The sequence below is a fragment of the Mustela putorius genome, unplaced genomic scaffold (assembly GCF_011764305.1).
Source record: "Mustela putorius furo isolate JIRA1106 unplaced genomic scaffold, ASM1176430v1.1 tig00537227_pilon_pilon_pilon, whole genome shotgun sequence".
Lineage (NCBI taxonomy): Eukaryota > Metazoa > Chordata > Mammalia > Carnivora > Mustelidae > Mustela > Mustela putorius.
In genome coordinates, this window is record NW_025422368.1 from 32,383,273 (window position 1) to 32,396,139 (window position 12,867).

Sequence of the window (12,867 nt, forward strand, 5' to 3'; positions counted from 1 at the left end):
TCTTGCACATAACAGAAAAATAATAATCTGGAAGGCCATTATAAAAATGACTGACAAACGAAAATGGAATTCAAACACCATGACTGCAAATTAGTCAGAATAATGCAAAATATAACAAAACACATACACCAGAGAAGTGGCTGGCATCGTGATGTCACATTAAAAACCTGATAATAAATGTTTTGACTTCTAATAAGGTTTTCAGGAGTAGCAAAAGTGGGTGTACTAGAAACCCAGGATGCATGACATTGTAGATACGTAATCAATAGGGTAGCAGCCAGCAGAGGAGCTGTCTCCTGTCTGTCCCCCCAGCATCCCTCCTACTAGTACAACACTGAGCAGGAGAAATGGAGGACATAGCCTGACCTTCTGCTCATCATTCCCAGCTGAAAAACAAGGAGAAGGCTGTATTTATGGAGTGTGTTCACTGACATGAATCAGAGAACCTAGCCACAGTGGGAAAGACCTGTGTGATGAGTTTGTAGATGCAAGGAGCAGAGGGGGCCACACTGTCCCTGTTCTGGACAGCATCCCAAACAGTTGACAACCCGTGCTACCTTCTGCCTCCCTGTGTCAGCAGACGCTTGCTTCTATAGCGTCTCACTTTTCTCTATTCAAAATGATCTTATTTCTCTCCAGCTTCCACCTCTAAAGAAAGTATATTCTTAATCGTGAGGCTCCTGGCAATCAGTTAGGTTTTTCTGGAAAAGCCCTGCTGTAGACAAAGAAAACTATGTGATTAGTAAAGCTTTCATGAATACAAATTATGATGTTAGTAAAAATTCCACTGTTTAAAGACAATGTTTCCTATCTAAAAGTCATAAAGTAGATTTCCTTTTTATATTTCATGCTATTCAAAGACACTTAAAAAATAACTGTTAATGAATATATCTAAGCAATTATTTTTTGAGTACCAGAAAGATGTTCAACACTGCACAAGAATGGCCTGAAAAGATAATTATATGTACAGTAAAACACTTAATATAAATTGTACAGCAACCTTTGAAACTTAAAAAGTCACAAAATGTTCAAGAACAGTTTTCATCCACCAAGGTAACTAATTAATCTTGTAAGACTAAAACAGAGAAGAGCTAAAACACCAGGTAGTAAAATAACCTACAAGAGATAAAACACACACATTTTGGTCAATAGTATTTGAAGTTTTAAAGAATCATAGCCTAAAAACAAAAACTATAAAAGCCTACAGCTGCCATAAGTATCTCCAGAATTTTTCTGTTATAAACAACCCCCCAAAAAGAGAAAGCACAGATTATAGATTATGTGATTCCTCCCCAAACAGTGTCTATAGATTTAGAGACTGCTTTTCTCGTATTATGAATAGCAGCTCTACAAAACAAAGAAAAATTCTAATTTCTTTTAAGAGATGTTCCTTCTACCATCCTTCCTATGCAAAAATAAGCAAACAAGAGAATCTTGCCCAGATGCAAGATTTTCAGGATCCACTTCCTAAGACACAATAACAGACACAATTGCATTGGCCCAAATATTTCATTCTCTCACCCTGAAACTCTTAATAGTGTGAGGCACGTACGCCACAAATAAAGTTTAGGAGAGCAAGTCGGGGCTGAGGAACTGAAGAGGGTAAACTAGGGCTCTGGATACAGGACGCAAACAATATTCCTGAGTGTGACACCGAACACACTATGCTGGAAAATGTTCCGGTATTATGGAATGGGTTTCCAAAGACTAGTAAAGTCAGCTCTAGGTCCTGAGCTCAAAGAACTGGGAGAATCTTGAACGAGGCAGAATCTGATACCATTTCCATGTCGCTGGTAATATATTAAGGTAAATGTATGCAGCAGAGAGAGGTCATAAAAAAGTAAGAAATGAATACCTCTGTATTTACAGAGCATGGGATGTATTTAATTTTCAAAACCTGTTCAATAAGATTTATGAGATGATGAACCCCTTCTGGTGAATGCTTTCTTCAAAGAGCTGTTTAAGAAATGCAACTTAGATGTCGACTTTAATATCATCATGAAAAAATACTGTATTACAGGTCCTTATCAAGGGAATAATACTCCCACACAATGAAAACACCAAATATAAAATCACAGGCCATTATAGCTCTAAAGGACTATAGAAATCATTAAGTTTTATCCCCTCACTGGTAGCTTATTTAAATGGAGGCAGAGAGAAGTGAAGTGTTTGCCCAAGGACTAGGTATAAATTATCAAAATTACAAAGACTAAAATCCAAGCCTTTTAGAGTTCTACTTCATTTACTCAATACATGTACTATTATGGTTACTTCCCTTGACAACAGACTATCACACCAGAAGAAGAGGGAAAGAGAAGAAACCGCAGCTGGCATGGAGGGATTCATCTGGGCCAAGCAACAGGATGATCGATTTACATACATCATCTAACTGAATCCCCATTATAACCCTGGGAAGTGGATGCCATTATTCTTATTTTGAGGAGAAGGAACAGAAGACACAGAGATGTAACTTGCCTAAGAGAAAACAGCTACTAATGGTAGACCTGGATTCCAACCAAGGTCTGTCTGATGCAAAGATGTGCTATCAGCCTTCTAGTCTCCCAGAGTTCTGCTCCCTTCTAGTAATGGGGTACATTTCTGTGGCCAAATAGAAAAGGCGGTGGGAAGTACAGGCGGGGAAAGACAGTGTTCCATAATGAGCAAATCAGGATCTGGTGGTAAAAAGCTTAATAGCAAAAGGCCAGGCAAAAAACACTAACAAAAATTTAAATCAAAAGGCATGTGAGGGGCGCCTGGGTGGGTTAAGCCGCTGCCTTCGGCTCAGGTCATGATCCCAGGGTCCTGGGATCGAGTCCCAAGTCGGGCTCTCTGCTCAGCGGGGAGCCTGCTTCCCTCTCTCTCTGCCTGCCTCTCCATCTACTTGTGATTTCTCTCTGTCAAATAAATAAATAAAATCTTAAAAAAAAAAAAAATAAGGCATGTGAAGTCAAAGGGCAGAGCGGCCTGAACTGTTAGCTGGGGGCGGGTCATCTCAGTGATTTCCACAGCCTGGGGAGCGTTACTGTGCTCTAGGATAATGCTGTTGCTGATACCACAATTCTGAAATTAAACTGTGTTTAAGAGAAAGTGTTCAAGTCAAATTTTTTTTAATTTTTTTTTAATTTTTATTTGTTTATTTGACAGAGAGAGAGATCACAAGTAGGCAGAGAGGTAGGCAAAGAGAGAGAGAGGAGGAAGCAGGCTCCCTGAGAGCCCTATGTGGGGCTCAATCCCAGGACCCTGAGATCATGACCTCAGCCGAAAGCAAAGGCTTTAACCCACGGAGCCACCCAGGTGCCCCAGTCAAATATTTTTTTAATAGATTTCCTTCTAAAATGGCTAGATTCTCTGATTTGATCAAGAGTTACTGGTCTATGTATGTAAAAATGATGCATGAGGGGCACATGGGTGGCTCAGTCGGTTAAGCAACTGCTTTCCAGCTCAGGTCATAAGCTTGGGGTCCTGGGACCCAGTCCTGCATTGGCTCGGGTTCCAGGCTCAGTGGGGAGCCTGCTTCTCCCTCTCCCTCTCCTCCTCCCCACTGCTTGTGCTCGCTCTCTCAAACAAATAAATAAAATCTTTTAAAAAAATTATAAAATGATGCATGAAAAAGCAATATGGTTTAGCAGGGAAACAGAGCATGCATTCCAGAGTCTGGCGGATGTTGGTTCCCGTGCTCAGGAGGTTTTGTAGTCGTTAGCACATGGTGTGGCTGAAATTGGTGAAGACAGAACATTTCCAAGGGAGAATATGCAGAGTCTGAGGAGAAGTTTGAGAGTTTGCTGGGACAGGACCTAAGGACAACCAACACCTCCGGGATGTTGGGGGAGGCAGAGTAGCTTGCAAACAAGACACAGGGACACAGGAGTAATGAGAAACATGGAGGAAAACCTGAAAATTTAGGGTCACCAACGCCACGACAGGAGAATATCTCTAGAAGGAAGACAGTGCACTGTGCCAAATGCTGAATGGTAAAGCTAAACAAACAAATGAAGAATATTCCCCGGGCACAGAAAAATAGAGGTCATTAGCATCCTGGTTTGTGCAGATTCAGGAAAAACAAGTACATATGACTCTTTTAAGAACTTTAGCCATGAAGGAAAGAACAGAAAGGGAGACTTAGCTGGGGATGAGGGGGAATGTTGGCATGTGAGTTTGTGTGTGTGTGTGTGTGTGTATGTGTTTAATGGATAAGAAGAGCTTACATATGTTTAGATGCTGATGGGAATGAGCTAGTAGAGACAGAAACTAAAGACACAGCAGGAAAAAAATGGCCGACAAATGGAGTAAGGTCTCCGGAAATGTGGGAGGAGATGGGAGCTGCCGCAAAGGGACCAGACTTAGGAGGAAGGAGAAAAGAAGAAACAGGAAAACAGAGCCTGCTGTAAGGACCCTGAGGGAGTTCCGGTCTAGTGGTATCTATTTTCTTTGAGAAGTAGCAGCTCCATCTTCCACTAAGAGGAAAGGAGCCTCAAGGTGGGTGGGCAGAAGACTTAGAAGTTCGAGGAGTAGAGATTTCAAATTGTCACCAGGAAGAATTCAAGAAGAGGAGTACAAGCCCCTCTTCCAGTCTTCCCTTTGCATTCACCCCGAAACTGTGGACCCTGCGACCACAAGACATGGGTAGGATACACTCTGAATGGTCAGCTTTAAAACTGGGATCCTTCCTTTCATGCTTCAGCCACTGTCCTACATTCCTCAGTGCACAGATGAGAGGGACCTGCATTTGAACATGTATTAGCCTGAGACATTTCTGTCTGCACATTCCAAGAAATCAATTTTAGGCTCATATTTTAGTAAACAGTGAATATGAAAGCGTGACACTGAAAAATATAATACATAATCAAATTGAGGCAAATTAAGAAAAATACTACAGTGAAAAAAAAAAGGCTTCAGTCATTGCAGGTTTCTATTTAGAATTAAATTTCTAGTATTAAATGTTCCTTTTCAATTTGTTTTGGGTCAAGAGGTTATTAACACCATAAAAAAGTTAATAGAAAAGTATGGTTGAGGACAAAGATGTGTTATTATATTTTGCATGAATGCCTGTTATTAGGAAATTATCAGTTCCTAAAAACAACCATTTCTAGTTCATTAAGGGACAATTACATCAAAACCCACCTCCTATTATATTTTATTTCCCAATTAGTATTCTAGAGACAAGAGCACAAGTTATAATAGAAACTATACTTCTATGTCTACAAGTGTTTAATAAAAGACATACGGGGATATAGCTTTTTTTTAATCTAACTAAATCACATAGTCTATTTCCAAATTTGTTTGCAATATTATGCATATTCATTTTTTCCCTCTAATTCTGGCCTGAAATCTATGACTAGAAGAAAAAAGAATCAATATATAGGGATAAAGGGTACCCACTTAAAATATGCCTTTAAGAATGATTGCAATCAGCCAAAGCTCACATGAACCATAAAAAAGGGAACAAAAATCAAAAGCACAAAAAGATATCTGTAGACTATCAAGAATTTAAACTGGGTAAGGATTAAAAATGCTACTGAGTACAGTTGGGAGTGGGGCAACACGAACGGCTTCAACATTTCCTTCTAGATCATTCAGAACTGTGGTATCGGTGATCATGATGCTTGCTCTTGGAGCTACTGAAATCTCTGGTGTGACCTGCCCCACAGCTAACAGCTGTGCCTTCCGACTTCTTAGCTCTTCTCATTTAAATATTTCTGTTATTGTGGTTTCACAAGGCCCTTTGCTATTAAGCTTTTTACTGTCAGACCCCACTTGGCTCTTTATGGCACACTGTCCTTCCGTGCTAGAACTCCCCTCAGTCCTTTCCGTCTGGGCACAGATATGTACACCATCTAACTTACTAAGAATGTACAGGAACGTAGTCAATATTCTAAGCTAAAAAACTACATTTTCTGGCCTTACTTGCAGCCACGGTGGCCACATAACTCAGTCTGAGCCAAAGAGGTGGAAGCAAAAATACTGTGGGAGGTTTTTAGGAGAGGAGAGCCCTTCTTTCCTGCTATTTGGGAGATGGCTGGAAAGGCTGGAGCATCAGAAACGACCTCAGTCAATGGAGTGCCCTTAAGTACAGGGATAGAAGCCACACACTTTGGGAGTGGAAGATCCAAGTAGTGTAAGTGACCAAGGACTTTGTGGGGCTGCCAAAGTACCTCTGAAATATCTCCCTCCAGACTTTGTAGAAGAACATAAATCCTTGAGGTTTAAACTACTGACTAAACAAACAAATAAATAAATAAATAAACTATTGACCAAATCATTACTATTCTGTAACCAAAAGCAATTCTTAATGGATAAACAATGGAATTAGGATTCACATTTGACAATCTAGATGGATTGATGAGAGTCACAGAAAGATACCCATGAAATATTGGCAAGTGCAATAAATAGATTAAGAAAAAAATACATTAAGCATAATCTTACTTTTTATTTAAACTTTTTAAAAAGGGCATCAGTTGCATGTGTGTATATGAAGAGAAAAAAGTCTGAAAAGTTGTGCATTATACTGTTATTGAGGTTATTTCTAGCAGATGAGTTTATGTGAGGCATCTACTTCCTTTATTACAGATTAGAATTTTTGTTTTTAACAGCAAGCAGGTACAACATCTGTAATTAGAATAAAATATACCATGTATTTGATATTCACATATCTAAAGAGATAACATATTATTCTGGCTTTATCTTATGATTTGATTAAAAAAAATTTTAGTTGAACTACTTTTATACTGATTTTATAAAGTAGAAAATTGTACTTATTTTAGCTATCAACAATCTCTAATATACAAAGTATATTTAAGGCACCAGTCAAATCTATTTTTTAGTATCTAATTAAAAAAACAATAGCTAGTTATTGAAATGGGTAATGTTTTATCATAATCGGTGTGATAGTAAATCATGAATCTCAAAGGTAAATATAAAATAGTATCCATAGGAATTATGTGTAAGAACAGCAGGAGTAAAAATAGACTTAGCAGACTTATTACTAATCCCACATTCTCAAAATCCACAAAGATTAACATTAAAAAGGGGAAGTTTCCTCCACCTATTAAAATAAACTTTGCATAAATGACTTGCCTAGAGTGATTTATGCATTGAGTCATAAAATAGTAGAGAATAGAAAAATTAATAATCTAGTGCATAGAAATAGCCACTCACCTAAGCACTCGAAGGGATCTAAAAAGTTCACGCGTGTGGGCAACTGCCAAGGATTGATGAGGGGAACAAGCCATGATCGATCCCAGCCACGTTTTCTCTGAAATTTACCCTCTGATCTAGTGATGTGTAACCTAGAACAGTGACTTCCAAAGCATGCTGCCTCTTTTCCAGTCCTCACCGTTGATTCCCCCGGTTAGCACCATGTCCCCCTTTTAGGTAAGGACTTGCACATACCTTCCCACTGGCCTGTCAGCACCAACGTCCTGTTAATCACCACATCGATTTCCGTAGCTCCATCCTCCACAGCCAATCTGATCTCTTCTAATCGTGTTTTTAAACGAGTCTGTCCAGCTGGAAAGCCAGTGGCCACTAGTAGAGAGAAAAGAAAGGAGGGAAGGAAAGAGGAAAAGGAGGGAGAGAGGGAAGGAGGAAGACCATTTCAGTCGTTGAGTAGCTCAATAAGGAACCTCATACACACACAAAAAAAAACCAAAAATGAAAACAAAAACAAAACAATATTTTGACCAAAGCATTAATGACACTAAAGAGCTTCACGCCTGTCTTACAAAGTGAAGTGTGAAGAAACGGAATGTCACCTCATATGGTATCGGTGTTAGGACAAATATTAGTATTTTATAGTTTGAAAACCTGAAATTAAGTTTCTGCAGAGATGCTCCTAAGAGGGCTTTAAGTAAACAAAAACTAAGAAAATATGTATCATCATAGTGACAGTCATAAAACACAGTAGCTAGAGCCCTGTCTTGATGGACTGGTTAATTACGAATTCTGCTCTTAATCAAACTGGTTACCACTGTAGTCTTGATTTACTCACTCACATTTATGGCTGTAGCAACCAAATTGCAAAATAGGTTCTTCCCATTGCCTATCTTAAAGAGCCAAGCAGATGAGAATAAAGGGAGGAGACTGCAGGAGGGAAAAGGACCTAATATTGTCCAGGGGCAGGGGCAAGTTGGGAAGAGCAAGGCCAGGTGTAAATTAAATAAAAAAAAAAAAAAAAGAAAAGAAAATACAGTTATACTTCTGAAAAATCATTAACATTTTTCCCACGTGCATCATTAATTCCATTTCCATTACTAAAGATAACCTTTTGTATTTCCTTGATGTTATTAAATTCCTTGGGTCTGCTATCTTAGAGGAAAGATGTTTCTCTGTTGTGCAAAAGAAAAGTTGAACTGAATGAGGCTGATGAAAAATTTAAGGTAGCTGCCGAACACTTTCAGAATCTTCACAAATAGCTTGTATATCAAAACTATGTGTTTCTTTGATGTCTCCCTAATAAAATAATCATCTTTTTAGACTCCTCTTCTAAAGCACCAAGATATTCCTCTTAACATCTTCTAAAAGTACAATCTAGTTTTATATCTATCCCTCCACATACACACACACATACACACACACACACTCATACTCACACACACTCTACACCCTCACTTATACAGAAGCTTTAAATACTCTTCTTTCTTTCATGCCTAATCCAGTCCTCCTGAGTCTATCTCAAGTGAATCACTCCTGAACATACCCTCTTGTCTTTACTAAACTCCCAGGTTTTAGGGTGCACCCCTCACCTCTCACATAAGTCTCCCTAACTCCCCGTCACCCCACCATACTAGACCCACAACCACCCCCCACCTCACAATATCATGCAGCTGATCATGACATGTCTCTGCTGAAAACCTTGCAGTATGTTCCCCAACACCAGCATAGACCCTGAATGCCCTCACTGGGCCATTTTCCCCTATGTGATCTGGCCCAGATCTACCATCTCTAGCTTCAACTCCCAGGGCACCCCCCGCCCCAACTTCATCCCGATTTAGATCTGACAATGACAAACCACTTGTGGTTCGGTTCCCTGAACATGCTTCTGTGCCTTCCCATAGGTTAGTTCCTCTGTTTAAAAGGTTATTCCCTGTCTCAGCAATACAGCCAACTCCCTTCCCCCTCTAAGATCTCCCCTGTGAATACCGTTACTCTCTGAGCATCACCAACTTCCGCAAAATAAATCACTCTCCACTCCGAGTTACAACTGTACCTTCTGTGTGTCTTTATTATCATCTTTTACATATATATACTACTACATATCCTGCATTATGACATTTTAAACTTACTTATTCCTCCTAAACAACCAAGTTTCCATAAGGGCAAGGACACGGTTCTGTATTCTGGGGAATGAATGTGGTCTGCTATTTAGGAGGCAAGTAGATATGGAGAGAATGAGTAAATAGAAATCATTAAATATATAAAGCTAATTAAAATCCTCATATAAAACGGTATACAAAACCCTCAGGTGTCTGAGTTGAAAACTGGAAACAGGCTGCAAAAGCCACAATAATCTTACCTGAAGCCACCGGGATGGTACAGCCTGCGGCCTTCAGCGCTTTAACCGCATCACACACCCTCGCGGGATAAACACAAACGGCCGCGGTTGTGAGGCCTGGGAAAAAAGAGATCATAACAGCCTGCTTCATGGGAAGTTCAACTTGCACAAGAGGCTCTTCATGATTTACACCACACCCTGGCAGAACTCAAAATGAGAGGAGAAATAACTCCCCTTAGACACTGCACCGAATGAAAAAGTTTTGACTCCCCACACTCCTTTCCAGTCCTTGACAACAGGGATCATTTGCTCCTTGTTCAAGTCACGCAATAAAATAATTGTGATGCACCAGTCTTTGAGGTCAACATAATGCCACTTTTTAAAGACTCCTAAGCAGTCAACATAATGGGCTTGACTCAATGAGAATATTTTATTTCATGTAGGTCACATAATCCAGATTTGTACAGCTAACAGACAGGGGATGAAGAAAGTGGATGAGAACCTGACAGGGTAGTATAGCAAAATGATATTTAACTAATCCTCTTCCCTCTCTTGCAGGAAATAATACAAATCTGGATCTGGAGCCCTCATTCAGAGGAATAAGCTCTTAAATTTAAAGAAATCAAATAAAAATCGAACAGCCACTATAAAACAAAGCAAGAACATAGACTCCTACACAGTTGCCCCATTCTTCCCCAGCCTCTCCTCCAAAGTTGTTACTTCAATTTTGTATAACAATGCCTATACGTAGGTGGTGTTTTTATTGTCAACCCCAAAGACACATATTTTCCAAAAGCTGTGGAGTTGTTTAGGTCTATAAATTATCTTCAAATTATTTGGGATAAAATACCTGCATTGGGCCGATGCCACATTTCCAGTTGCAAATTCATTACCAATAAGCACTTTGGAATCACGAAGCATCTCTCCACCAAAAGACATGGCTCCTAAAATCAGCCCAGTGAGTACTATGGCACATGGTCTTGGAAATACCCTTTAGCCTTCCAGACCTTGGTTTCCTCATTTAGAAAAAGGGGATAAACTCTCAAAGGTTGATCCATTCAACCTCCATTCCTAAGATGTTAAGATTCTAAACTTATGGCAACTTTAGAAAGTCCTTTCTTTCATGTATACTAAGAGAGTGAATATAACTTTTTTTTCAAAAGATCTAACCTAATATACGAGCATGCAATATTCCCCATTTGCATTTTATTCTCAAAAGTATTTCATTTACTCACAGAAAATACTTTATGTATGAGATGTGATTATTAAGTAATGAGACTGGCTTTTGCACGTGTGGCTAGGGAATGAGAATCAGTATTTTAGAGTCACTAGACAGAAAATTTCCCACACTGAAGAACTGGAAAGAAAAATAAAGAAACTCTCTACCAGCAACTTTAATCCAGGATGGAAAGAACTGACCTAAAAATGAGACTCAGATTCTCTCCCTGCTGTTTTTCCGAGAAGAATCTCAATTATTTGCCTATGTATACAATTCTCCTGTGGATTTTATTGCTGTTATCATTTTAGCAGCTGAATCTTGTCTTAAATCCTCTTAGATTTAGTAATTAGTACTGTAAAGAGGTAAACAGAGACAGATTATACACAACAATGTTACCTTTATCATGCATGTTTAAAGTTTTTAAGAGATCTTCCCGGATTGGATACTTGGCTTTATAACAGAGCCTTTGAACGTTGGAAGATGTGTCATCGCCTGCAAGTGTAGTAAGATCTATAAAGGTAACAGCTTTCAGGAGCCAAGCAGCCTGGTTTAAGAAAAGTAAAAACAAGATTAAAAAAAAAAATCATCTCCAACCCAGTTACTTAGTAGGAAATCATTAGACAAACATGGGTGCTAAAATCTGACATCTATACTGTTCTAAGGCATTTCCTTCTCATATGTGATATAAACATTACTCAAGAGTGACCAACAAGAGGAACACTGCATAGAATAAAATAAAAGAGGATTACAGAGGCCTTAAAAATTATTTTTCCCAGGTGCCTGGGTGGCTCAGTCAATTAAGCATCCCACTCTTGATTTCAGCTCAGGTTATGATCTCAGGGTTGTGAGACTGAGCCCTGAACTGGGCTCTGGCTCAGGAGGGATTCTGCTCAAGATTCTCTCTTGCCCTCTGCCCCTCCCCCATGCACATGCATACTCTCTCTCTCTCTCTCAAATAAATAAAATCTTTAAAAAATTATTTTGCCTTCCATGGGTATTCCAAAGTGAAATCCTAATAGATTAAGCCTCCCCACACCAGACCTCTCCATCTTCTCCACTAGGAGCCCCTGAAAGCTACCATATGACAGAACTTGGGAAGAAAAGGGTTTTTGTCTAATATTTTACCTCCAGCCTTGGGATCTGGGATAAGACATTTAAAAAGGAGTCTCTAATTTCTTTGATGTTGTTGTTTTTCACTCTAATTCAATTCCATTTCTAAAATAATACTCATACTTCCTAACTCATTCTAATGAATTTCCTTTTATCTTTCCATTGGAATATTCCCAAGGATGAGCAAAATGTAAAATGTCTTCCTAAAGGATTCAATCACACTATTTTGCTTCACTTGTGACATGAACTCTGAATTCCTTAGTCCTATGACGCACATCTCATCATTGGTCAGTATACACTGAAGGGTATGCTGACCACTAGTCCCTATGAAACATCACTTTTTGAGTTTTGGAAAATGCTTTATGAAAATTAATAGTAAGGTAAACACAATGGTCAAAGAAGGTCAACGCTTATGCCTAAGGGCCTCAACAGCAGACACATCAGGTTTCAATGTTACGGCTTAAAAATTAAAATAGAAGACAACCAAAGAAGGTATGTCTAAGGAGCTGAATAAATGTGTTGAGGAAATGTGCCATTTAATTCACTCATGAATAAAGATGCCTCAAATTCATTTGCGGCTTTGCCACTCAAGAGTGATAAGATTTTTAACCTGTTTGGATAAATGTGTTATCTTTCTCCAACCCATCATCATCATATATGAATTATTAAAATAAGTCATGGACAGCTGCAATCTTTTAAGTTTAGATGCATCTTGAGTGAAATTCAATATTGTGGCCTTGAGGGAAGAGACCAGGCATTGTACACTACAGGAGCAGAATGCTCAAGAAGCAACCTTACCTGCCACTCCTTCTTCACGGTTCTGCGAGCCTGGATTTGTTCTGCACGCCTCAGAACCGCGGGTTGATTCACCTGTACTTTGGAGATCCAGCTAAGGTCTAAAGGGGAAAGAAAAACACTTCTTAATAAATATATTCACCTATACATGGTCCTTGAAAAGTTACATCATTTTGCATCAAGGCTCTTTTTAAAGCTTATACTTCTTTTTTGCACAATTACAAATAAAGAACCTTGTTGTAAGAAACCCAGT

At 39.1% G+C, this 12,867-nt stretch overlaps 1 protein-coding gene across 2 annotated transcripts in view; it reads right to left on the reverse strand.

The window, feature by feature from the left end:
• The window catches only part of DERA (deoxyribose-phosphate aldolase), a 115,158-nt gene that overhangs the window by 54,966 nt on the left and 47,325 nt on the right, over nucleotides 1-12,867 (reverse strand). For both annotated transcript variants that reach the window (XM_045072894.1, XM_045072893.1), the window contains exons 2-5: nucleotides 12,618-12,715; nucleotides 11,106-11,253; nucleotides 9,512-9,607; nucleotides 7,390-7,524 (exon numbers count right to left, since the gene is read on the reverse strand). In XM_045072894.1, the coding sequence (XP_044928829.1) occupies nucleotides 7,390-7,524; nucleotides 9,512-9,607; nucleotides 11,106-11,253; nucleotides 12,618-12,715 (477 nt within the window). The remainder of the gene's footprint in view (nucleotides 1-7,389; nucleotides 7,525-9,511; nucleotides 9,608-11,105; nucleotides 11,254-12,617; nucleotides 12,716-12,867) is intronic.